Raw genomic sequence first — 24,769 nt, forward strand, 5'->3', positions numbered from 1 at the left:
CGGAAGTTTGCGGGGGGTATGCTAGTTCTGAACGTCACATGCTAATGTAAAAAGCTGTTTTTTGATATAAATATGAACTTGATTGAACAAAACATGCATGTATTGTATAACATAATGTCCTAGGGTTGTCATCTGATGAAGATCATCAAAGGTGAGTGCTGCATTTAGCTGTCTTCTGGGTTTTGGTGACATTATATGCTGGCTTGAAAAATGGGTGTCTGATTATTTCTGGCTTGGTACTCTGCTGACATAATCTAATGTTTTGCTTTCGTTGTAAAGCCTTTTTGAAATCGGACAGTGTGGTTAGATTAACGAGAGTCTTGTCTTTAAATGGCTGTAAAATAGTCATATGTTTGAGAAATTGAAGTAATAGGATTTTTAAGGTTTTGAAAATCGCGCCACAGGCTGGCAGTGGCTGTTACGTAGGTGGGACGCAAGCGTCCCACCTAGCCCATAGAGGTTAACACACGTACTGAATTTACCCCTAGACCTGAGAACCGGACATTCGTTTTTCCAATGACCTGAGCCTTGACAGTAGTGACACTCTTGACCAAAGTCAGTTTTACCACGGGAGTCAGGCTCAACCCTAGTTGAATAAAACTCTGCCCGTGAACCAGAGTATCTCGGTGAGCGAGGCCCAAATCTCTCCGAACGCCCCCACTCACTCCAAGTACGGGGTTCTACAAAAATACTTTTGTGAGTCAAAACATATTCGTCCGCCAAAACCGCAGCTTCAGCGACAGTCTGTACTTTTCGTTCGTTAATATACGTCGCTATATGATCAGGGATTGTGTCCTTAAATTGCTCTAGCATAATCAGATCACACAGCCCTTGAAAAGTCATAACCGCAGAGGCGGAACACCAGCGATTAAACTGTGAAGATAATTTTCGCGCAAACTCAACATGAGTCTGCCTATCATCCCTTTCTAAAGTTCTAAATCGTTGGCAGTAAGCCTCAGGAACCAATTCGTAAATCTGTAACACCGCCCTTTTAACCTTATCATAACTGACACTGTCGGCTACACTAAGAGCTGAATATGCTTCCTGCGCTTTACCAGTCAGCACACACTGCAACATTAAAGTGCGGTCAGAATCAGGCCAACTCCTAGCGTCAGCAACACGCTCAAACAACGAAAATAATGTCTCAGGGTCCTTTTCATTAAACTGAGGCAACAACCGTAAATTCCCAACAATGTCAAATGTGTCCGGGGCACACCCAAAAGAGGAACGACTCCTAAGTAAATCTGCGTCACCTTCCCAGAGCAAACTCTCCCCTGAGAGCTTTCCTTCCCTAACCAACTCTAGTCGCTCTTGTTGCAGCTTGATTTTAGCACGCTCCATATCCTGTTTAAATTCCAATTCCTTCTCATATTTTACACGATCGTGCTCTAGCTGTAACAGAAGCAGCTCTTTCTGCTGTTCAAAAAGAAGACTACTAGGACTAACCGATGGAGCGGTAATTGTAACATATCGGGGAGACGGCGAGTCCTCAGCAGAGGCTGCCCCAGTGGTATCTTCAAGAATACCACTCTCCATCAGATTGGCCTTCAATATTAATCTAATAGAATTTTTTTTTACATTTATCACTAATTTCAACCTTGTAGTGTTCAGCAACCTTCAACAGCTGTTCTTTAGTACATACATCTAACAGTTCCTTTGATGGAAAGCGAATGAACTCGTCTACATTAGACGCCATAGTCAAAAAAATTCTCACTCAACCCCTCTACTGAGCACACCAGACCACAACAAGAGAAAATACAAATCACACCGGGCACCACAGAAAAGAGATGAGAAATGGAGCTTCCCCAAAATCTACAATAACTCAACCCTAGTCTTCATGCAGATTTGCGGTGGGTAATTATGCACTGTAGCCCGCTGGCAAGGAAGTAACCCCCCCAGCACGCTGGTAGATTCCACCAAGCCACGGATGTGCCCCCGAGACAACTGCTCAGTCCACAGACACCACACAAAAATAACAAACATTAACAATGCCCAACATATTCCAAAATGAAACACGTCACTAAGCCTATCAGGGGAAAAAGGTTATAGCTCCGGGTAGTAAGTTTCACTACCCTATCCAAATCTCCCACCAAGGTACACAGCTGATTGTACTCACCTCAGACCAACGTCCCAACAGCAAGTAGAACAAGCGTTTCCAGGCTAGGCAGGGGCCTGGAAACTAACCAATGTATTCTCTCCAACACAGCACACAAACCAAACAAACAAAGGCAACCAATACTGAGCACCAAACTCAAACTAACAAACAAAGCACCTCAATTTAACATACCGCCACGTTTTCTCCCAAACACAAGTTCAAGATCCCGGATGAGCCCCCACTTGTTACGAACCTGTAAGGGCTGTCTTCAGGAAAGGACCAAAATGCAGCAGAGTTAGTATTCATCCTTCAATTTAATTGGAAAGAACACTATACAAAAACAAAAACAAGGAAACTGACAGCCAACAGTCCTGTCAGGTGCAACCACACTAAACAAGAAACAATTACCCACAAAACCCAAAGGAAAAACATGCTCCTTATGTGTGACTCCCAATCAGCAGCAACGAGCACCACCTGTGCCTGATTGGGAGCCACACACATGGCCCAAAACAAAGAAATACCAAAACATAGAAAAAGGAACATAGAACGCCCACCCAATGTAACACCCTGGCCTAACCAAAATAAAGAACAAAAACCCCTCTCTATGGCCAGAGCGTTACAGAACCGGCTCTGAGTTCACAACAAAAGGGAGACAACGTGGAGACAAGGAGTATCAAAATATATATTTATTAACTAAAATAACTAAATAATTAACAATGGCGTGTGTGTAATCAGTAGTGTAAGTGAGTGTTTTGCATACCTGAATGTAATAATGCAGGGTGTTGAAAGGTGCCAAAGGAAATAACCAAAAAGCCACAAAACTACACAACCAAAATCAAAAAAGTGTCTGCATGGAGAGAGTCCTCTCAATAACTGTGGAAGAGGTCTCTTTATCCTGGGACACAGCTGGGCCCAGGTGCTTCCCATTTAGCTGACGACCCTTCCAACTCCGCCCACCGGCATCCTAACAAGGAAACAAGAACAGAGAGAATACGGCAGACAGAGTGGGAGGGTCGTCACACACCCCCCCATAAAACCGGGGACCAACAAGGGCCCCGGAACAACGTACCAGCCTCTGCGTCCCAAATTGACACAGGCCTCTGCGTCCCAAATTGACACAGGCCTCTGCGTCCCAAATTGACACAGGCCTCTGCGTCCCAAATTGACACAGGCCTCTGCGTCCCAAATTGACACAGGCCTCTGCGTCCCAAATTGACACAGGCCTCTGCGTCCCAAATTGACACAGGCCTCTGCGTCCCAAATTGACACAGGCCTCTGCGTCCCAAATTGACACAGGCCTCTGCGTCCCAAATTGACACAGGCCTCTGCGTCCCAAATTGACACAGGCCTCTGCGTCCCAAATTGACGAGAGGTTACATGTTCACCTTCCACTTGCCCCAGCCAACCTCCTTCTCCCCAGACCTCAGCAACCTTTGTGCACAGGAAGCAACATTTAAGAGGAAAGGAGAACACAAGACCAGGAGGGAACAGACAGGAAAGTTAGAACATGATAAAACCAAACAATGGTCAGTCACATAACATTCAGGAACAGGGCGCACAAGAGACCACATCAGCTACAAACGCAAACAACATCTTCCAACGGTTCATAGTCACTTCTCAACGGTTGTCATTTCCCAACGATTCATAGTCACTCCAATGATTCATAGTGACTCCAACGATTCATAGTGACTCCAACGATTCATAGTGACTCCAACGATTCATAGTGACTCCAACGATTCATAGTGACTCCAACGATTCATAGTCACTAAACTCATAACCGAATACGAGTACAGACCAGAGGGTGTAATAAAGGCAAAAATGTCATGTGCCCTACTCGTCAGTGGCACCTGCCAATAGCACAATAACAGGTCAAATTTGCACAAACAGCTGCGCCGACTTGATCAACGCAGTCCTCCATCCGAGGAAGAGGAAATTAATCTGGCTTAGTGACTCCGTTTACCTTACGGTGGTCCGTTCCATCCGGTTTACTGACCAAGATACAGGGAGAAGCCCAACTGGAGAAAGAAGGCTCTGCTATCTTACTCTCCAGCATGTACCTGACCTCAGCATCCAGACAACGCAGTTTCTCTACAGAGACTCTATAGAACCGCTGACGAATGGGGTCAGCATCTCCAATGTCAATATTATGCTCTATCAAGTTTGTACGTTGTAACGGTTTTGACTTGAGGTTATAATTTATAGGGGTGCCAGGTAGGTTGTGCCTACCAGAGAAAATATTAGTTTCTCCTTTTAGTTTGATAGGGAATGAGTCCCATCTGGTCCGTCAAGTCTACACCAATACAAAGGACTCATGTAAAAGTCAGGATGGAAATACACTTTTCATAAACCCTTAAAACAATGGAAATAACTTCAAAACAACTGTATTCTTTTGCGTGGTTGTATTAACCTCTTGGGGCTAGGTGGGACGCTAGCGTGCCACCCGTGGTGCACTCCATCAACAGCAGGTGCATTTCAAGAGCGGCAAATTTGAATCCAAATAAATGTCAAAATTCAAATTTTTCAAAAATACAACTATGTTACACCATTTGAAAGATAAACATCTCCTTAATCTAACCACGTTTTACGATTTCAAAAAGGTTTTACGGCGAAAGCATAAATTTAGAGTATGTTAGGACAGTACATTTACAAGAGTTGTGTGTAATGTTTTGTCAAGTCAAAGACAGGGTCACCAAAACCATAAAACCAGCTAAAATGATACACTAACCTTTTACAATCTCCATCAGATGACACTCCTAGGACATTATGTTAGACAATGCATGCATTTTTAGTTCTATCAAGTTGATATTTATATCCAAAAACAGCGTTTTACTATGGCATTGATGTTGAGGAAATCGTTTCCCTCCAATAACCGGCAGTCAAGTCAGCGTCACAAATTAAATAATTAAAATTAGAAAACATTGGTAAAATATTATATTGTCATTTAAAGAATTATAGATTTACATCTTTTGAACGCAATCAACTTGCCAGATTTAAAAATAACCTTACTGGGAAATCACACTTTGCAATAATCTGAGCACTGTGCCCAGAAAAATACGCGTTGCGATACAGACTAGACGTCATGTTGGGGAGATCTAAAATCGAAAATACTATGTAAATAATCCATTACCTTTGATTCTCTTCATCAGATGTCACTTCCAGGTATCACAGGTCCATAACGAATGTAGTTTTGTTCAAAAAAGCTCATCATTTATGTCCAAAAATCTCCGTCTCGTTAGCACATGATGTAAGCCAGCCGGACTTCTCGTCATGAACGAGGGGAAAAAATATATTTCCGTTCGTTCAAACATGTCAAACGTTGTATAGCATAAATCATTAGGGCCTTTTTTAACCAGAACATGAATAATATTCAAGGTGGACGAATGCATAGTCTTTTATAACGTATTGGAACGAGGGTACCCAACATGAAGTAGCGCGCCAGGTGTCTAATGGGACATCACCGTTCCATGGCTCTTGTTCGGTCAGATCTCCCTCCAGAAGACTCAAAACACTTTGTAAAGGCTGGTGACATCTAGTGGAAGCAATAGGAAGTGCCAAAATATTCCTAAACCCCTGTGTTTTTCAATGGGATAGGTTTAAAGTCAATACAACACATCAGGTATCCACTTCCTGTCAGAAAATGTCTCAGGGTTTTGCCTGCCAAATGAGTTCTGTTATACTCACAGACACCATTCAAACAGTTTTGGAAACTTTAGAGTGTTTTCTATCCATATATAATAAGTATATGCATATTCTAGTTACTGGGTAGGATTAGTAACCAGATTAAATCGGGTACATTTTTTTTATCCAGACGTGCAAATGCTGCCCCCTAGACCCAACAGGTTAACAACCTAAATGATCACACACACACACACACAACAATATAACAATAATGAGCTTTAAACAGCTCTGGTTCCTCCAGAAATGTCCTGTACCTCGGGCCTAAAAAGAGTCCAGCCCGGTAAACAAGTTCAGGGAACTCAAGTGACCTTAGTCACGCAATGGTTGTCCGTTCATACAGTGTAGCGTAAACCCAGTGTCAATCATACAATGAAAAGAACAAATATTTTACCACACATTTCAATAAATCCTCAACTACAACTAACTACCTAAATCATCACAGTATACATCACACCAAAACAAATGAAATACCGTATACAAAAAAGGTTGTAGTCCGTCGGTCAGTCAGAGAAGCCAATCCGCCGACAGATCTCCAGCGGAGAAAGGCCACGAAAACCAACGGAGAGGTGTAGTCCACAGATGCAAGAGTGGAGCCGACCTTGGGTAGATTTTCTATTAGGCTACACAAAGCACACTTTTAAAGCAGCACAACAAACGGAAGAGAGACGCTTCAGAACTGAGGGTCGAACACATCCTCATTCATGTTTCCATCACAACTCCTCTTTTGCACAGCTGATGCTGGCTATTTAATTGGGAATTAAAGGGGAAGCGCCCTATTGGAAGAAGCACTAATTAATTGAGAATTAAAGGGAAATGGGAAATATTGGAAGGAGAAGCACTGAGACGGTTCAGAAACATTCAGGGCCGTCACAACGTGTAGGTGTCACAGAAAACAAACCTGGAATTTTCCGAATCAGACCAACCAGCTCTTTCCGCCCATCAACAGGTAGCTGAGTAAAAGGGCTATCCAAAATATCCAGTGTCTCTGAATTTTTCAATCTACCCTGCAGTATGCAATCATCGGGACCAGGAACATTTTCGTCCTCATGCACAGACCTAGTATTACAAGAACCAAGGGAAGTAACGGTATCAGCCAAACGAACAGTTTTACCATCCTCTGTAGACTCCCACTTTCTCATCAGAACATCCTCTTGGAGAAAATAACCATGTGCGACATCTCCCAACTGTTCCACAGGCACAATTTGGTCACGCAACTCTTCTAATGTGGGGTCAGTCCGTGGCGCATTGATTAGATCGGAGCGGAATACAGATAACGGGATAACAGGGAAAACAGTGAGAGACTTCTTTGTGGTATTCTCATTTACCGGAGCAGGGACCGGGTCACCATGGCTCATAGACCGCGTCACTGCACCCGCAGAGAACACCGCTGGGAAACTCTGCGCACTCTCATCAGGAATCCCTACAATTGACGGTTTAGTGGAAACCACTAGAGATGGAAACACGACAGGCCACACACGCTCACCAGCCAAGTTATTCCCAAGGATAACGTCGATACCCTCAATAGGCAACGAAGGACGCACCCCCACAACAACGTCACCTTTCACCAGTCCACAATCCAATATCAGTTTATGCAATGGAACTGACAGATTGTTCAAACCTATTCCCCTAATTAGAACACTATTCCCAGAATCAGTCTCAGCAGAGAAAGGTAACACAGATTCCAACACAAACGATTCCGAGGCACCTGTGTCTCGTAGGATCTTCACTGGCACTAGGTTCTTACTTCCTAACATAGACACAAAACCCTCCGTAATGAAAGGTAAATAGCCTGGGTCAATATGGACTTTCACATGCCCCTGGGCCTGAGACAATGTGTCAGGAGTAAACTGATGTGGAACAGACGCAGCTAACGCCGTAGGCCTAGATTTAACGTTAACCTGTTAGGGCTAGGGGGCAGTATTGACACGGCTGGATAAAAAACATACCCGATTTAATCTGGTTACCACTCCTACCCAGTAACTAGAATATGCATATACTTATTACATATGGATAGAAAACACCCTAAATTTTCTAAAACTGTTTGAATGGTGTCTGAGTATAACAGAACTCAAATGGCAGGTCAAAACCTGAGAGATTCCTTTACAGGAAGTGGCCTGTCTGACCATTTCTTGAACTTCTTTTCCATCTCTATCATTTACTAAGGATCTCTGCTCTAACGTGACACTTCCCACGTCTTCCATAGGCTCTCAGAGCCCGGGAAAAAACAGAATGTCGTCATTCCAGCCCCAGGCTGAAACACATTATCGCCTTTCTCAAGTGGCCGATCAAGGGACACTGGGCTTATGCGCGTGACCCCGACCGCCCCCGCCTTTGGGATTTTTTCCTCTGTTTGCCGAAAAGGAGATTCCCTGTCGGAATATTATCGCTTTTCTACGAGAAAAATGTCGTAAAAATTGATTTTAAACAGCGGTTGACATGCTTCGAAGTACGGTAATGGAATATTTAGAATTTTATTGTCACGAATTGCGCCATGCGCGCGACACTTCTTTACTATTTCGGATAGTGTCTGGAACGCATACGAACAAAACGCCGCTATTCGGATATAACGATGGATTATTTTGGACCAAACCAACATTTGTTATTGAAGTAGCAGTCCTGGGTGTGCATTCTGACGAAGACAACAAAAGGTAATCAAACTTTTATAATAGTAAATATGATTATGGTGAGTGCTAAACTTGCCGGGTGTCTAAATAGCGAGCCCGTGATGCCTGGGCTATGTACTTAGAATATTGCAAAATGTGCTTTCACCAAAAAGCTATTTTAAAATCGGACATATCGAGTGCATAGAGGAGGTCTGTATCTATAATTCTTAAAATAATTGTTATGCTTTTTGTGAACGTTTATCGTGAGTAATTTAGTAAAATGTTAGCGAATTCCCCGGAAGTTTGCGGGGGGTATGCTAGTTCTGAACGTCACATGCTAATGTAAAAAGCTGGTTTTTGATATAAATATGAACTTGATTGAACAAAACATGCATGTATTGTATAACATAATGTCCTAGGGTTGTCATCTGATGAAGATCATCAAAGGTGAGTGCTGCATTTAGCTGTCTTCTGGGTTTTGGTGACATTATATGCTGGCTTGAAAAATGGGTGTCTGATTATTTCTGGCTTGGTACTCTGCTGACATAATCTAATGTTTTGCTTTCGTTGTAAAGCCTTTTTGAAATCGGACAGTGTGGTTAGATTAACGAGAGTCTTGTCTTTAAATGGCTGTAAAATAGTCATATGTTTGAGAAATTGAAGTAATAGGATTTTTAAGGTTTTGAAAATCGCGCCACAGGATAGCAGTGGCTGTTACGTAGGTGGGACGAATTCGTCCCGCCTAGCCTAGAGAGGTTAACATACCGCCACGTTTTCTCCCAAACACAAGTTCAAGATCCCGGATGAGCCCCCACTTGTTACGAACCGGCTCTGAGTTCGCAACAAAAGGGAGACAACGTGGAGACAAGGAGTATCAAAATATATATTTATTAACTAAAATAACTAAATAATTAACAATGGCGTGTGTGTAATCAGTAATCAGTAGTGTAAGTGAGTGTTTTGCATACCTGAATGTAATAATGCAGGGTCTTGAAAGGTGCCAAAGGAAATAACCAAAAAGCCACAAAACTACACAACCAAAATCAACAAAGTGTCTGCATGGAGAGAGTCTTCTCAATAACTGTGGAAGAGGTCTCTTTATCCTGGGACACAGCTGGGCCCACGTGCTTCCCATTTAGCTGACGACCCTTCCAACTCCGCCCACCGGCATCCTAACAAGGAAACAAGAACAGAGAGAATACGGCAGACAGAGTGGGAGGGTCGTCACACACCCCCCCATAAATCTTTAAGAGATACCCAGACCGGACAAAGAAATATTACAACTATTAGAAATCAGCCTTACTAGCAATCACTTTTTATTTAACGATCACTATTACCTGCAGGTGGAGGGAACAGCTATGGGCAAAAAATTCGCACCTGCTTACGCCAACATATACATGGCTGAATGGGAGAGAGAGGCACTGGCCAAGTGTTCATATCAACCCACTTTTTATTACCGGTTTTTAGACGACATAATAGGAGCCTGGCCCCACGACATCCAATTATTCACAGACTTTATGAACATTCTCAACAGCCATCATTCATCAATTAAGGTTAAATACACAATTCATCCGCAAGAAGTCAACTTCTTAGACACAACAGTGTTTTTCAGTAATAACAATCAACCACAGAAAACACTACACACTAGAGTCTACTTCAAACCAACAGACACACATGCTTTACTTCATAAACACAGTTACCATCCTAAACATACATTTAAGGGAATAATAAAATCACAAATCATACGGTTCTACAGGATATCATCTTGCAAGCAAGACCTGGATTATGCAATAAATACACTATTCAATGCACTCAGAAGAAGAGGATATTCAAAACGATTTTTAAGAACCATTAAAAACAACACATTGGCAGCCCTCTCTCCCATTCATCCAACCCTCACAGACCACATCAAACCATCCACCTCTCTTAATCTCAACCTCAATCCTACTCCTAACCTTAACCTGTTGGGGCTACAGGTTAGCAATGAACCCCGAGCCTGTAGCTCAGTTGGTAGAGCATGGTGTTTGCAACACCAGGGTTGTGGGTTCGATTCCCACGGGGGGCCAGCACAGAAAAAATGTATGAAATTGTATGAAATGTATGCATTCACTACTGTAAGTCGCTCTGGATAAGAGCGTCTGCTAAATGACTAAAATGTAAAAAAAAAAAAATGTAAAAATGATTGCTAACAAGGCTGGAAATTCAAAACATCAAAAATCTAATAATTTCAATTTCTCAAACAATCAACTATTTTACACAATTTAAATGATAAACATCTCCTTAATCTAACCACATTGTTCGATTTTCAAAGAGGCTTTACGGCAAAAGCATAAAGTTAGATTATGTTAGGACAGTACATAGCCACAAAAGTACAAACATCCATTTTCAATTCAAGGTCAGGCATCACCAAAAGCAGAAACCAGCTTGAATTATGCACTAACTTTTGTCAATCTCCATCAGATGACACTCCTAGGACATTATGTTATACAATACATGCATTTTTTGTTCCATCAAGTTCATATTTATATCCAAAAACAGCATTTTACAGTAGCGTGAAATTCAGATTTTTTCTTCTCTGAAATGCTTCCGGTGAACATAACAAAATTACTATTCGAAAACATTGGTAAATTATAATATTGTCATTCAAAGAATAATATATTATCATCTCGTAATTGCTACCGAATGGCCAGATCTCAAAATAACTTTACTGGGAAATCACATTTTGCAATAAACGGGGTGCTATGCTAAGAACAACAGGCTATGCTATACAGTTAGCATCATCTAAAATCGATAATAACATTGTAAATACCCCCTTACCTTTGATTATCTCCATCAGAAGGCAGGATCCCAGGTCCGGAAGGCATTCCAGGTCCGGAACAAATGTGGTTTCTTTTGACAAAGTTCATAATTTATGTCCAAATAACACCAAGTACTTAGCGTTCATTATGCTCCCACAAAACGTGGTGTGGGGCTGGTAAAATCACGCCGAAAAGCTAAAAAAAACTAGTAAATTATCTATTTATGTTCGTTCAAACATGTCAAATGTTGTTTAGCATTAATCTTTTGGTCCATTTTTAACGTTAAACATCAGTAATATTTTCACACAACCTATCCTATGTCTAGATAAAAAATGATGACAAACTCACGTCTCTCAGATTTATGCGCAGGCGCAAAAAAATGAAGTGATGACATGTCAACTTCCTTGGATTCTAATTTGCTCTCTGTTTATCATAGACGCTTCAAACAACTTTATAAAGATCGTTGACATCTAGTGGAAGCCGTAGGTGTTGCGAAATGAATCCTTTCTCACTATGGTATCTATAAAACAATGACACTAAATAGTACAGTCACAAAATCCAAATTTTTTGGGATCTATTTTTCACAGGTTTTTGCCTGCAATATGAGTTTTGTTATACTTACAGACACCATTCAAACTGTTTTAGAAAATTCAGAGTGTTTTCTATCCGAATGTGTTAATAATATGCATATCCTAGCTTCTGAGTTGGTGTAGGAGGCAGTTAAAAATGGGCACATATTTTTTTCAAAATGTCTCAATACTGCCCCCGAGCCCCAACAGGTTAACATCTCCCCAAACCCCACGCCTAACCTTAACCTCTCCCCAAACCCCACGCCTAACCTTAACCTCTCCCCAAACCCCACGCCTAACCTTAACCTCTATGGGCTAGGTGGGACGCTAGCGTGCCACCCGTGGTGCACTCCATCAACAGCAGGTGCATTTCAAGAGCGGCAAATTTGAATCCAAATAAATGTCAAAATTCAATTTTTTATAACAGAACTCATTTGGCAGGCAAAACCCTGAGACATTTTCTGACAGGAAGTGGATACCTGATGTGTTGTATTACCTTTAAACCTATCCCATTGAAAAACACAGGGGCTGAGGAATATTTTGGCACTTCCTATTGCTTCCACTAGATGTCACCAGCCTTTACAAAGTGTTTTGAGTCTTCTGGAGGGAGATCTGACCGAACAAGAGCCATGGAACGATGATGTCCCATTAGACACCTGGCGCGCGAGTTCATGTTGGGTACCCTCGTTCCAATACGTTATAAAAGAGTATGCATTCGTCCACCTTGAATATTATTCATGTTCTGGTTAAAAAGGCCCTAATGATTTATGCTATACAACGTTTGACATGTTTGAACGAACGGAAATATATTTTTTCCCCTCGTTCATGACGAGAAGTCCGGCTGGCTTAGATCATGTGCTAACAAGACGGAGATTTTTGGACATAAATGATGAGCTTTTTTGAACAAAACTACATTCGTTATGGACCTGTGATACCTGGAAGTGACATCTGATGAAGAGAATCAAAGGTAATGGATTATTTACATAGTATTTTCGATTTTAGATCTCCCCAACATGACGTCTAGTCTGTATCGCAACGCGTATTTTTCTGGGCGCAGTGCTCAGATTATTGCAAAGTGTGATTTCCCAGTAAGGTTATTTTTAAATCTGGCAAGTTGATTGCGTTCAAGAGATGTAAATCTATAATTCTTTAAATGACAATATAATATTTTACCAATGTTTTCTAATTTTAATTATTTAATTTGTGACGCTGACTTGACTGCCGGTTATTGGAGGGAAACGATTTCCTCAACATCAATGCCATAGTAAAACGCTGTTTTTGGATATAAATATGAACTTGATAGAACTAAAAATGCATGCATTGTCTAACATAATGTCCTAGGAGTGTCATCTGATGGAGATTGTAAAAGGTTAGTGCATCATTTTAGCTGGTTTTATGGTTTTGGTGACCCTGTCTTTGAATTGACAAAACATTACACACAACTCTTGTAAATGTACTGTCCTAACATACTCTAAATTTATGCTTTCGCCGTAAAACCTTTTTGAAATCGTAAAACGTGGTTAGATTAAGGAGATGTTTATCTTTCAAAGGGTGTAAAATAGTTGTATTTTTGAAAAATTTGAATTTTGACATTTATTTGGATTCAAATTTGCCGCTCTTGAAATGCACCTGCTGTTGATGGAGTGCACCACGGGTGGCACGCTAGCGTCCCACCTAGCCCATAGAGGTTAAGGAATACCTAGGATAGGATAAAGTAATCCTTCTAACCCCCCCCTTAAAATATTTAGATGCACTATTGTAAAGTGGTTGTTCCACTGGATATCATAAGGTGAATGCACCATTTTGTAAGTCGCTCTGGATAAGAGCGTCTGCTAAATGACTTAAATGTAATTGTAATGTAATCTGGAACAGTGTTGTATTTTCCTTTCCTGTATTCTACTGCAAAGGTGAACTCTTGCAACCGTAGAGCCCATCTGATAAGTCTGGTGCTTGGTTTGTTGGTCTTGAACACCCACACAAGGGAGGAATGGTCAGTGACCACAGTGAAGTGTCTTCCCTCCAGGTAGTACCTCCACTTTTCCAAAGCCCAGACAACTGCGAGGCACTCTTGCTCGGTTGTGGAGTAGTTCCGTTCTGCTCCATTCAATGTTCGACTGGCGAACGCTAGCACTTCTTCAATGCCAAGTCCAGTCTGTTGGACTAGAACAGCACCAAGTCCAACATCACTTGCATCAGTGTAAACAACAAAAGGGCAATCAAAGTTGGGATGACCCAAAATGGGAGGTGTGACGAGGTGTCGTTTCAGGGTTTCAAAAGAGGTCTGGCACTCTGCCGTCCATCGGAATTTCGCACCTTTTCGCTTCAATGCGTTGAGGGGTTCTGCCACCTGGGAGAAGTTCAACACAAACCGATGGTACCATCCAGCCATCCCAAGGAACCGTTGAAGGGCCTTGAGTGTGGTTGGGACAGGGAAATCTTGTACCGCCTTGGTCTTTTCGGGATCCACATGAGTGCCGTCAAAAGACACAATATGGCCAAGGAACTTCAGGGAGGTTTGGCAGAAGTTGCTCTTCTTCATGTTCAATGTCAGACCAGCTTCCCTTAGCTTGTCCAACACTGCTTGAAGATCTTGAAAATGTTGTTCTCTGGTCTGGGAGTAGATAATTATATCGTCCAGGTAGACGAAACAGATCTTCCCTTTGAGCTCACCTAACGCAATCTCCATGAGTCTTTGGAAAGTGGCAGGTGCATTCTTTAATCCAAAAGGCATCACCTTAAAGGAAAACAAGCCCTCAGCACAGACAAAAGCAGTCTTGTCCTTGCTTTCCTGGTCCATCTCAACCTGCCAATAGCCACTATTGAGGTCAAGGGTAGTGAACACAACCGCGCCAGACAATGACTCCAGGATCTCTTGGATGGTGGGAAGAGGATAGGCATCAGTCTGGGAAACCTTGTTGGTCTTCCTATAGTCCACACAAAATCTAAGACCACCGGTCTTTTTTGGGATGAGGACAACAGGAGCAGCCCAGGGAGAGGATGAACGTTCAATTATATTTTGTGTCAACATATCATTAATGAGTCCTTTTTGGATGATTAGCTTTGCTGGGGACAAACGATATGGCTTCTGCTTGATCGGCATTTCCTGTGTAAGGAATATTTTGTGCTTCAGGAGCCCGGTACGTCCCAGCTTTGAAGTACATACATCAGCGTTATTCTGCAGCTGTTCCAACAGCCTTAACTCCTCTGGCTGTTCCAGCTGAGCTCTTCTCACAGCCTGTAAAAGGAGATCATCAGAAGGATTATCGAGGGTTAGTGGTACCGGAGCAATGGCAGAGAAGACTGCCACATTTGGACCCCAATCATGTAACTTTGTAGCTTCTGACTGGAAGAAATGCTTCTTGCTCGGATTGTATGGAAACCAGTAGCAATTGTGTGCGATATCAATCTGGACACCACTGAAGTACATGAAATCAATTCCCAACACAACAGGAAAAGCAAGGTTCTTGGTTTGTAGGATAACAGAAGGAATCATATAGGAGTGGTTACACAGGTGGAACTCTACCTCACTCCATCCAAGTGGTCGTTTAGCCTCACCATCAGCCAGATAGAGTGGACCTTCTGTCCACGGCTTCAAGTTGTAGTGTAGACCTTTAACCTCCTTCCACAGTTTCTCATTGAGCAGTGTGTAGGATGACCCGGTGTCCAGGATGGCTCTTCCTGTCCATGGACCTATGGACAGGGGTAACACCAATTGGTGCGGTATTAACTGAAAGGAAGGGGATGTCGATGGGGCGGCGTAGGCAGTGACACTTGGGGTTTCATCTCTGGTCAAAGCACCCAGAGTAGGATGGTCGTTCCTGCGAAGGGAGTTAGGTGTGTTTGCCTGTTGTGATTTGTGGTTTCTGGAAGGGTTTACTTGATATGGTCTTGGACATGTAGCTGAAGAATGTCCCTTTTGGCTACATCTCCAACAGAACATGGGAGGGGTTTTGGCTGGAGACTGTGGCTGTTGTTGATGGTCTGGCTTGGGTAACGGTTTGGGTGTCTGTTTCTTTCTCTGTTCATATTGCTGTTGGCATTCTCTGTCCTTCTCGAACTGCTGTCCCAGGCGAACCAGTCCATCAACAGTGGTGACTCTTTCTCTGAGTTGACTGGCTAGTAGTGGGTTGATGTTCTTCAAGATCAATTTAATGACCTCTTCCTCCTCAATACCAGGTTTCCACCTTCTGCACAGGGAGTGGTAACCGTATGCAAAGTCACGGATACTCTCCTTCTCTCTTTGCACTCGATTAAAGACTCTGTCTGCCAGCTCATCTGTGTAGTCCTCAGACAGAAATGCAGAGGAAAACTTGGCCTCAAAGTCAGCCCAGGAGGTAGTGGTGAGACGTGCCACATCCCACCAGTCTCGAGCTGTACCATGCAACACATTCCTCAATGTGGCAAGGAGTTCTTCGTCAGCCAGGGGATTGAGGGCAAGAAAGTCACGACATCTTTCCAGATACATTAGCGGATCAGGACTGTCATCTTTTTTCCCAAAGGTGGGAAATTGCAATTTAATGGGCATCGCCCCCACATGACGTCTACTCAAATCACCATGAACAAAAGAGCTAGGAGGGATTGAGGAAGTAGAGGGTGAGGGAGTTATCGGACCATGAAAATGAACACCAGGATGCATGGTGGATTGCATCCTGTAAGGGGTGGCTGCAGCATGGCCTTGTCTTAGCTGTTCTGAGGTGCCAGCTTGGCCCTCAGTGGTCTGAACAGAAGTGGACACCAGAGAAGCTCTGTGCAAGGAGTTGTGCCTAATGGAGGCCATGTCAACAGACACGTCAGCCAACATTTTAACACAATTAGAAAGCTCTTTCTGCAAGTGGTCTACAGTGTTAACCAGAGGAGAAAAAACTGAATTAACGTCCTTGAGAACCTCAGTGTGATGATGTTGCAAGCGCCACTGGAGAGTGGCAGTGAGTTGGGTTTGTTGGTAGTCAAACTGCCTGTCCATGGCACCAGTAACATCCCGTCTTCCACTCTCACTGAGCTCTGTCAGTGTGTGGGTTAGAGTGCTCAGTGAGTTTCTGAATTCCATGGCACTCTGTTGTTGCTCTTCACTCAGACATTTGAATTTATGGTGGATTAGAGTTTGGAGATGTTGTTGAGTCCGACGAATATCAAGGATGTCACCTTGAAGTTGTAAGACTACAACCTCTGGAGATAAACCAGACAATGGAGGAAGGTTGGGCGTCAGAGGGAAGGCTAGCTCAGTACTTCCACACAGATCCATGTCAATAAGGGAGTAGCTGGTTAGACCTCCTGTGGCCTGTGGTCCAGACCGAGCCTTCAGATTCCCAGGGCTCTGGCCCAAATCAACTCCATTGACATTATGATTTGTATTGTCGGCTCGATGGTCAGACTGGCCCTGTGTATTCCCATTGACAGGTATGATATGGATGAGCACATTTTCTTGGGGTGAATCCATTGTTTTAATTCCACACAAAAGATTTGCTTTGGTTATTTCTCAATGTTGAGGTCCCATCTGGGGTGCCATATTTTATGTAACGGTTTTGACTTGAGGTTATAATTTATAGGGGTGCCAGGTAGGTTGTGCCTACCAGAGAAAATATTAGTTTCTCCTTTTAGTTTGATAGGGAATGAGTCCCATCTGGTCCGTCAAGTCTACACCAATACAAAGGACTCATGTAAAAGTCAGGATGGAAATACACTTTTCATAAACCCTTAAAACAATGGAAATAACTTCAAAACAACTGTATTCTTTTGCGTGGTTGTATTAACAACCTAAATGATCACACACACACACACACACAACAATATAACAATAATGAGCTTTAAACAGCTCTGGTTCCTCCAGAAATGTCCTGTACCTCGGGCCTAAAAAGAGTCCAGCCCGGTAAACAAGTTCAGGGAACTCAAGTGACCTTAGTCACGCAATGGTTGTCCGTTCATACAGTGTAGCGTAAACCCAGTGTCAATCATACAATGAAAAGAACAAATATTTTACCACACATTTCAATAAATCCTCAACTACAACTAACTACCTAAATCATCACAGTATACATCACACCAAAACAAATGAAATACCGTATACAAAAAAGGTTGTAGTCCGTCGGTCAGTCAGAGAAGCCAATCCGCCGACAGATCTCCAGCGGAGAAAGGCCACGAAAACCAACGGAGAGGTGTAGTCCACAGATGCAAGAGTGGAGCCGACCTTGGGTAGATTTTCTATTAGGCTACACAAAGCACACTTTTAAAGCAGCACAACAAACGGAAGAGAGACGCTTCAGAACTGAGGGTCGAACACATCCTCATTCATGTTTCCATCACAACTCCTCTTTTGCACAGCTGATGCTGGCTATTTAATTGGGAATTAAAGGGGAAGCGCCCTATTGGAAGAAGCAGTAATTAATTGAGAATTAAAGGGAAAGCGCCCTATTGGAAGGAGAAGCACTGAGACGGTTCAGAAACATTCAGGGCCGTCACAACGTGTAGGTGTCACAGAAAACAAACCTGGAATTTTCCGAATCAGACCAACCAGCTCTTTCCGCCCATCAACAGGTAGCTGAGTAAAAGGGCTATCCAAAATATCCAGTGTCTCTGAATTTTTCAATCTACCCTGCAGTATGCAATCATCGGGACCAGGAACATTTTCGTCCTCATGCACAGACCTAGTATTACAAGAACCAAGGGAAGTAACGGTATCAGCCAAACGAACAGTTTTACCATCCTCTGTAGACTCCCACTTTCTCATCAGAACATCCTCTTGGAGAAAATAACCATGTGCGACATCTCCCAACTGTTCCACAGGCACAATTTGGTCACGCAACTCTTCTAATGTGGGGTCAGTCCGTGGCGCATTGATTAGATCGGAGCGGAATACAGATAACGGGATAACAGGGAAAACAGTGAGAGACTTCTTTGTGGTATTCTCATTTACCGGAGCAGGGACCGGGTCACCATGGCTCATAGACCGCGTCACTGCACCCGCAGAGAACACCGCTGGGAAACTCTGCGCACTCTCATCAGGAATCCCTACAATTGACGGTTTAGTGGAAACCACTAGAGATGGAAACACGACAGGCCACACACGCTCACCAGCCAAGTTATTCCCAAGGATAACGTCGATACCCTCAATAGGCAACGAAGGACGCACCCCCACAACAACGTCACCTTTCACCAGTCCACAATCCAATATCAGTTTATGCAATGGAACTGACAGATTGTTCAAACCTATTCCCCTAATTAGAACACTATTCCCAGAATCAGTCTCAGCAGAGAAAGGTAACACAGATTCCAACACAAACGATTCCGAGGCACCTGTGTCTCGTAGGATCTTCACTGGCACTAGGTTCTTACTTCCTAACATAGACACAAAACCCTCCGTAATGAAAGGTAAATAGCCTGGGTCAATATGGACTTTCACATGCCCCTGGGCCTGAGACAATGTGTCAGGAGTAAACTGATGTGGAACAGACGCAGCTAACGCCGTAGGCCTAGATTTAACGTTAACCTGTTAGGGCTAGGGGGCAGTATTGACACGGCTGGATAAAAAACATACCCGATTTAATCTGGTTACCACTCCTACCCAGTAACTAGAATATGCATATACTTATTACATATGGATAGAAAACACCCTAAATTTTCTAAAACTGTTTGAATGGTGTCTGTGAGTATAACAGAACTCAAATGGCAGGTCAAAACCTGAGAGATTCCTTTACAGGAAGTGGCCTGTCTGACCATTTCTTGAACTTCTTTTCCATCTCTATCATTTACTAAGGATCTCTGCTCTAACGTGACACTTCCCACGTCTTCCATAGGCTCTCAGAGCCCGGGAAAAAACAGAATGTCGTCATTCCAGCCCCAGGCTGAAACACATTATCGCCTTTCTCAAGTGGCCGATCAAGGGACACTGGGCTTATGCGCGTGACCCCGACCGCCCCGCCTTTGGGATTTTTTTCCTCTGTTTGCCGAAAAGGAGATTCCCTGTCGGAATATTATCGCTTTTCTACGAGAAAAATGTCGTAAAAATTGATTTTAAACAGCGGTTGACATGCTTCGAAGTACGGTAATGGAATATTTAGAATTTTATTGTCACGAATTGCGCCATGCGCGCGACACTTCTTTACTATTTCGGATAGTGTCTGGAACGCATACGAACAAAACGCCGCTATTCGGATATAACGATGGATTATTTTGGACCAAACCAACATTTGTTATTGAAGTAGCAGTCCTGGGTGTGCATTCTGACGAAGACAACAAAAGGTAATCAAACTTTTATAATAGTAAATATGATTATGGTGAGTGCTAAACTTGCCGGGTGTCTAAATAGCGAGCCCGTGATGCCTGGGCTATGTACTTAGAATATTGCAAAATGTGCTTTCACCAAAAAGCTATTTTAAAATCGGACATATCGAGTGCATAGAGGAGGTCTGTATCTATAATTCTTAAAATAATTGTTATGCTTTTTGTGAACGTTTATCGTGAGTAATTTAGTAAAATGTTAGCGAATTCCCGGAAGTTTGCGGGGGTATGCTAGTTCTGAACGTCACATGCTAATGTAAAAAGCAGGTTTTTGATATAAATATGAACTTGATTGAACAAAACATGCATGTATTGTATAACATAATGTCCTAGGGTTGTCATCTGATGAAGATCATCAAAGGTGAGTGCTGCATTTAGCTGTCTTCTGGGTTTTGGTGACATTATATGCTGGCTTGAAAAATGGGTGTCTGATTATTTCTGGCTTGGTACTCTGCTGACATAATCTAATGTTTTGCTTTCGTTGTAAAGCCTTTTTGAAATCGGACAGTGTGGTTAGATTAACGAGAGTCTTGTCTTTAAATGGCTGTAAAATAGTCATATGTTTGAGAAATTGAAGTAATAGGATTTTTAAGGTTTTGAAAATCGCGCCACAGGATAGCAGTGGCTGTTACGTAGGTGGGACGAATTCGTCCCGCCTAGCCTAGAGAGGTTAACATACCGCCACGTTTTCTCCCAAACACAAGTTCAAGATCCCGGATGAGCCCCCACTTGTTACGAACCGGCTCTGAGTTCGCAACAAAAGGGAGACAACGTGGAGACAAGGAGTATCAAAATATATATTTATTAACTAAAATAACTAAATAATTAACAATGGCGTGTGTGTAATCAGTAATCAGTAGTGTAAGTGAGTGTTTTGCATACCTGAATGTAATAATGCAGGGTCTTGAAAGGTGCCAAAGGAAATAACCAAAAAGCCACAAAACTACACAACCAAAATCAACAAAGTGTCTGCATGGAGAGAGTCTTCTCAATAACTGTGGAAGAGGTCTCTTTATCCTGGGACACAGCTGGGCCCACGTGCTTCCCATTTAGCTGACGACCCTTCCAACTCCGCCCACCGGCATCCTAACAAGGAAACAAGAACAGAGAGAATACGGCAGACAGAGTGGGAGGGTCGTCACACACCCCCCCATAAATCTTTAAGAGATACCCAGACCGGACAAAGAAATATTACAACTATTAGAAATCAGCCTTACTAGCAATCACTTTTTATTTAACGATCACTATTACCTGCAGGTGGAGGGAACAGCTATGGGCAAAAAATTCGCACCTGCTTACGCCAACATATACATGGCTGAATGGGAGAGAGAGGCACTGGCCAAGTGTTCATATCAACCCACTTTTTATTACCGGTTTTTAGACGACATAATAGGAGCCTGGCCCCACGACATCCAATTATTCACAGACTTTATGAACATTCTCAACAGCCATCATTCATCAATTAAGGTTAAATACACAATTCATCCGCAAGAAGTCAACTTCTTAGACACAACAGTGTTTTTCAGTAATAACAATCAACCACAGAAAACACTACACACTAGAGTCTACTTCAAACCAACAGACACACATGCTTTACTTCATAAACACAGTTACCATCCTAAACATACATTTAAGGGAATAATAAAATCACAAATCATACGGTTCTACAGGATATCATCTTGCAAGCAAGACCTGGATTATGCAATAAATACACTATTCAATGCACTCAGAAGAAGAGGATATTCAAAACGATTTTTAAGAACCATTAAAAACAACACATTGGCAGCCCTCTCTCCCATTCATCCAACCCTCACAGACCACATCAAACCATCCACCTCTCTTAATCTCAACCTCAATCCTACTCCTAACCTTAACCTGTTGGGGCTACAGGTTAGCAATGAACCCCGAGCCTGTAGCTCAGTTGGTAGAGCATGGTGTTTGCAACACCAGGGTTGTGGGTTCGATTCCCACGGGGGGCCAGCACAGAAAAAAATGTATGAAATTGTATGAAATGTATGCATTCACTACTGTAAGTCGCTCTGGATAAGAGCGTCTGCTAAATGACTAAAATGTAAAAAAAAAAATGTAAAAATGATTGCTAACAAGGCTGGAAATTCAAAACATCAAAAATCTAATAATTTCAATTTCTCAAACAATCAACTATTTTACACAATTTAAATGATAAACATCTCCTTAATCTAACCACATTGTTCGATTTTCAAAGAGGCTTTACGGCAAAAGCATAAAGTTAGATTATGTTAGGACAGTACATAGCCACAAAAGTACAAACATCCATTTTCAATTCAAGGTCAGGCATCACCAAAAGCAGAAACCAGCTTGAATTATGCACTAACTTTTGTCAATCTCCATCAGATGACACTCCTAGGACATTATGTTATACAATACATGCATTTTTTGTTCCATCAAGTTCATATTTATATCCAAAAACAGCATTTTACAGTAGCGTGAAATTCAGATTTTTTTCTTCTCTGAAATGCTTCCGGTGAACATAACAAAATTACTATTCGAAAACATTGGTAAATTATAATATTGTCATTCAAAGAATAATATATTATCATCTCGTAATTGCTACCGAATGGCCAGATCTCAAAATAACTTTACTGGGAAATCACATTTTGCAATAAACGGGGTGCTATGCTAAGAACAACAGGCTATGCTATACAGTTAGCATCATCTAAAATCGATAATAACATTGTAAATACCCCCTTACCTTTGATTATCTCCATCAGAAGGCAGGATCCCAGGTCCGGAAGGCATTCCAGGTCCGGAACAAATGTGGTTTCTTTTGACAAAGTTCATAATTTATGTCCAAATAACACCAAGTACTTAGCGTTCATTATGCTCCCACAAAACGTGGTGTGGGGCTGGTAAAATCACGCCGAAAAGCTAAAAAAAACTAGTAAATTATCTATTTATGTTCGTTCAAACATGTCAAATGTTGTTTAGCATTAATCTTTTGGTCCATTTTTAACGTTAAACATCAGTAATATTTTCACACAACCTATCCTATGTCTAGATAAAAAATGATGACAAACTCACGTCTCTCAGATTTATGCGCAGGCGCAAAAAAATGAAGTGATGACATGTCAACTTCCTTGGATTCTAATTTGCTCTCTGTTTATCATAGACGCTTCAAACAACTTTATAAAGATCGTTGACATCTAGTGGAAGCCGTAGGTGTTGCGAAATGAATCCTTTCTCACTATGGTATCTATAAAACAATGACACTAAATAGTACAGTCACAAAATCCAAATTTTTTTGGATCTATTTTTCACAGGTTTTTGCCTGCAATATGAGTTTTGTTATACTTACAGACACCATTCAAACAGTTTTAGAAAATTCAGAGTGTTTTCTATCCGAATGTGTTAATAATATGCATATCCTAGCTTCTGAGTTGGTGTAGGAGGCAGTTAAAAATGGGCACATATTTTTTTCAAAATGTCTCAATACTGCCCCGAGCCCCAACAGGTTAACATCTCCCCAAACCCCACGCCTAACCTTAACCTCTCCCCAAACCCCACGCCTAACCTTAACCTCTCCCCAAACCCCACGCCTAACCTTAACCTCTATGGGCTAGGTGGGACGCTAGCGTGCCACCCGTGGTGCACTCCATCAACAGCAGGTGCATTTCAAGAGCGGCAAATTTGAATCCAAATAAATGTCAAAATTCAAATTTTTTATAACAGAACTCATTTGGCAGGCAAAACCCTGAGACATTTTCTGACAGGAAGTGGATACCTGATGTGTTGTATTACCTTTAAACCTATCCCATTGAAAAACACAGGGGCTGAGGAATATTTTGGCACTTCCTATTGCTTCCACTAGATGTCACCAGCCTTTACAAAGTGTTTTGAGTCTTCTGGAGGGAGATCTGACCGAACAAGAGCCATGGAACGATGATGTCCCATTAGACACCTGGCGCGCGAGTTCATGTTGGGTACCCTCGTTCCAATACGTTATAAAAGAGTATGCATTCGTCCACCTTGAATATTATTCATGTTCTGGTTAAAAAAGGCCCTAATGATTTATGCTATACAACGTTTGACATGTTTGAACGAACGGAAATATATTTTTTCCCCTCGTTCATGACGAGAAGTCCGGCTGGCTTAGATCATGTGCTAACAAGACGGAGATTTTTGGACATAAATGATGAGCTTTTTTGAACAAAACTACATTCGTTATGGACCTGTGATACCTGGAAGTGACATCTGATGAAGAGAATCAAAGGTAATGGATTATTTACATAGTATTTTCGATTTTAGATCTCCCCAACATGACGTCCCATCTGTATCGCAACGCGTATTTTTCTGGGCGCAGTGCTCAGATTATTGCAAAGTGTGATTTCCCAGTAAGGTTATTTTTAAATCTGGCAAGTTGATTGCGTTCAAGAGATGTAAATCTATAATTCTTTAAATGACAATATAATATTTTACCAATGTTTTCTAATTTTAATTATTTAATTTGTGACGCTGACTTGACTGCCGGTTATTGGAGGGAAACGATTTCCTCAACATCAATGCCATAGTAAAACGCTGTTTTTGGATATAAATATGAACTTGATAGAACTAAAAATGCATGCATTGTCTAACATAATGTCCTAGGAGTGTCATCTGATGGAGATTGTAAAAGGTTAGTGCATCATTTTAGCTGGTTTTATGGTTTTGGTGACCCTGTCTTTGAATTGACAAAACATTACACACAACTCTTGTAAATGTACTGTCCTAACATAC

At 42.0% G+C, this 24,769-nt stretch overlaps 1 protein-coding gene and 1 long non-coding RNA gene across 3 annotated transcripts in view; both read right to left on the bottom strand.

Moving 5' to 3' along the window:
- Positions 1 to 4,263: 4,263 nt before the first annotated feature.
- On the bottom strand, positions 4,264 to 7,814 carry LOC123739255 (uncharacterized). The gene is made up of 2 exons (XM_045713710.1): positions 5,941 to 7,814; positions 4,264 to 4,502 (listed from the first exon to the last, which is right to left on the bottom strand). Exon 1 carries the CDS (start codon positions 7,525 to 7,527, stop codon positions 6,622 to 6,624), a length of 906 nt encoding a protein of 301 aa, XP_045569666.1. The 5' UTR covers positions 7,528 to 7,814; the 3' UTR covers positions 4,264 to 4,502; positions 5,941 to 6,621.
- Positions 7,815 to 9,292: 1,478 nt separating this feature from the next.
- The window catches only part of LOC123739256 (uncharacterized), a 38,832-nt gene continuing 23,355 nt past the window's right edge, over positions 9,293 to 24,769 (bottom strand). Inside the window, exons 2-3 of one of the 2 annotated variants that reach the window (XR_006767653.1) lie at positions 20,900 to 21,103; positions 9,293 to 9,548 (exon numbers count right to left, since the gene is read on the bottom strand). This is a non-coding gene — a long non-coding RNA (uncharacterized lncRNA). The remainder of the gene's footprint in view (positions 9,549 to 20,899; positions 21,104 to 24,769) is intronic. The other variant, XR_006767654.1, reaches the window with a different exon arrangement.

The sequence above is a fragment of the Salmo salar genome, unplaced genomic scaffold (assembly GCF_905237065.1).
Source record: "Salmo salar unplaced genomic scaffold, Ssal_v3.1, whole genome shotgun sequence".
In the NCBI taxonomy this organism is placed as follows: domain Eukaryota; kingdom Metazoa; phylum Chordata; class Actinopteri; order Salmoniformes; family Salmonidae; genus Salmo; species Salmo salar.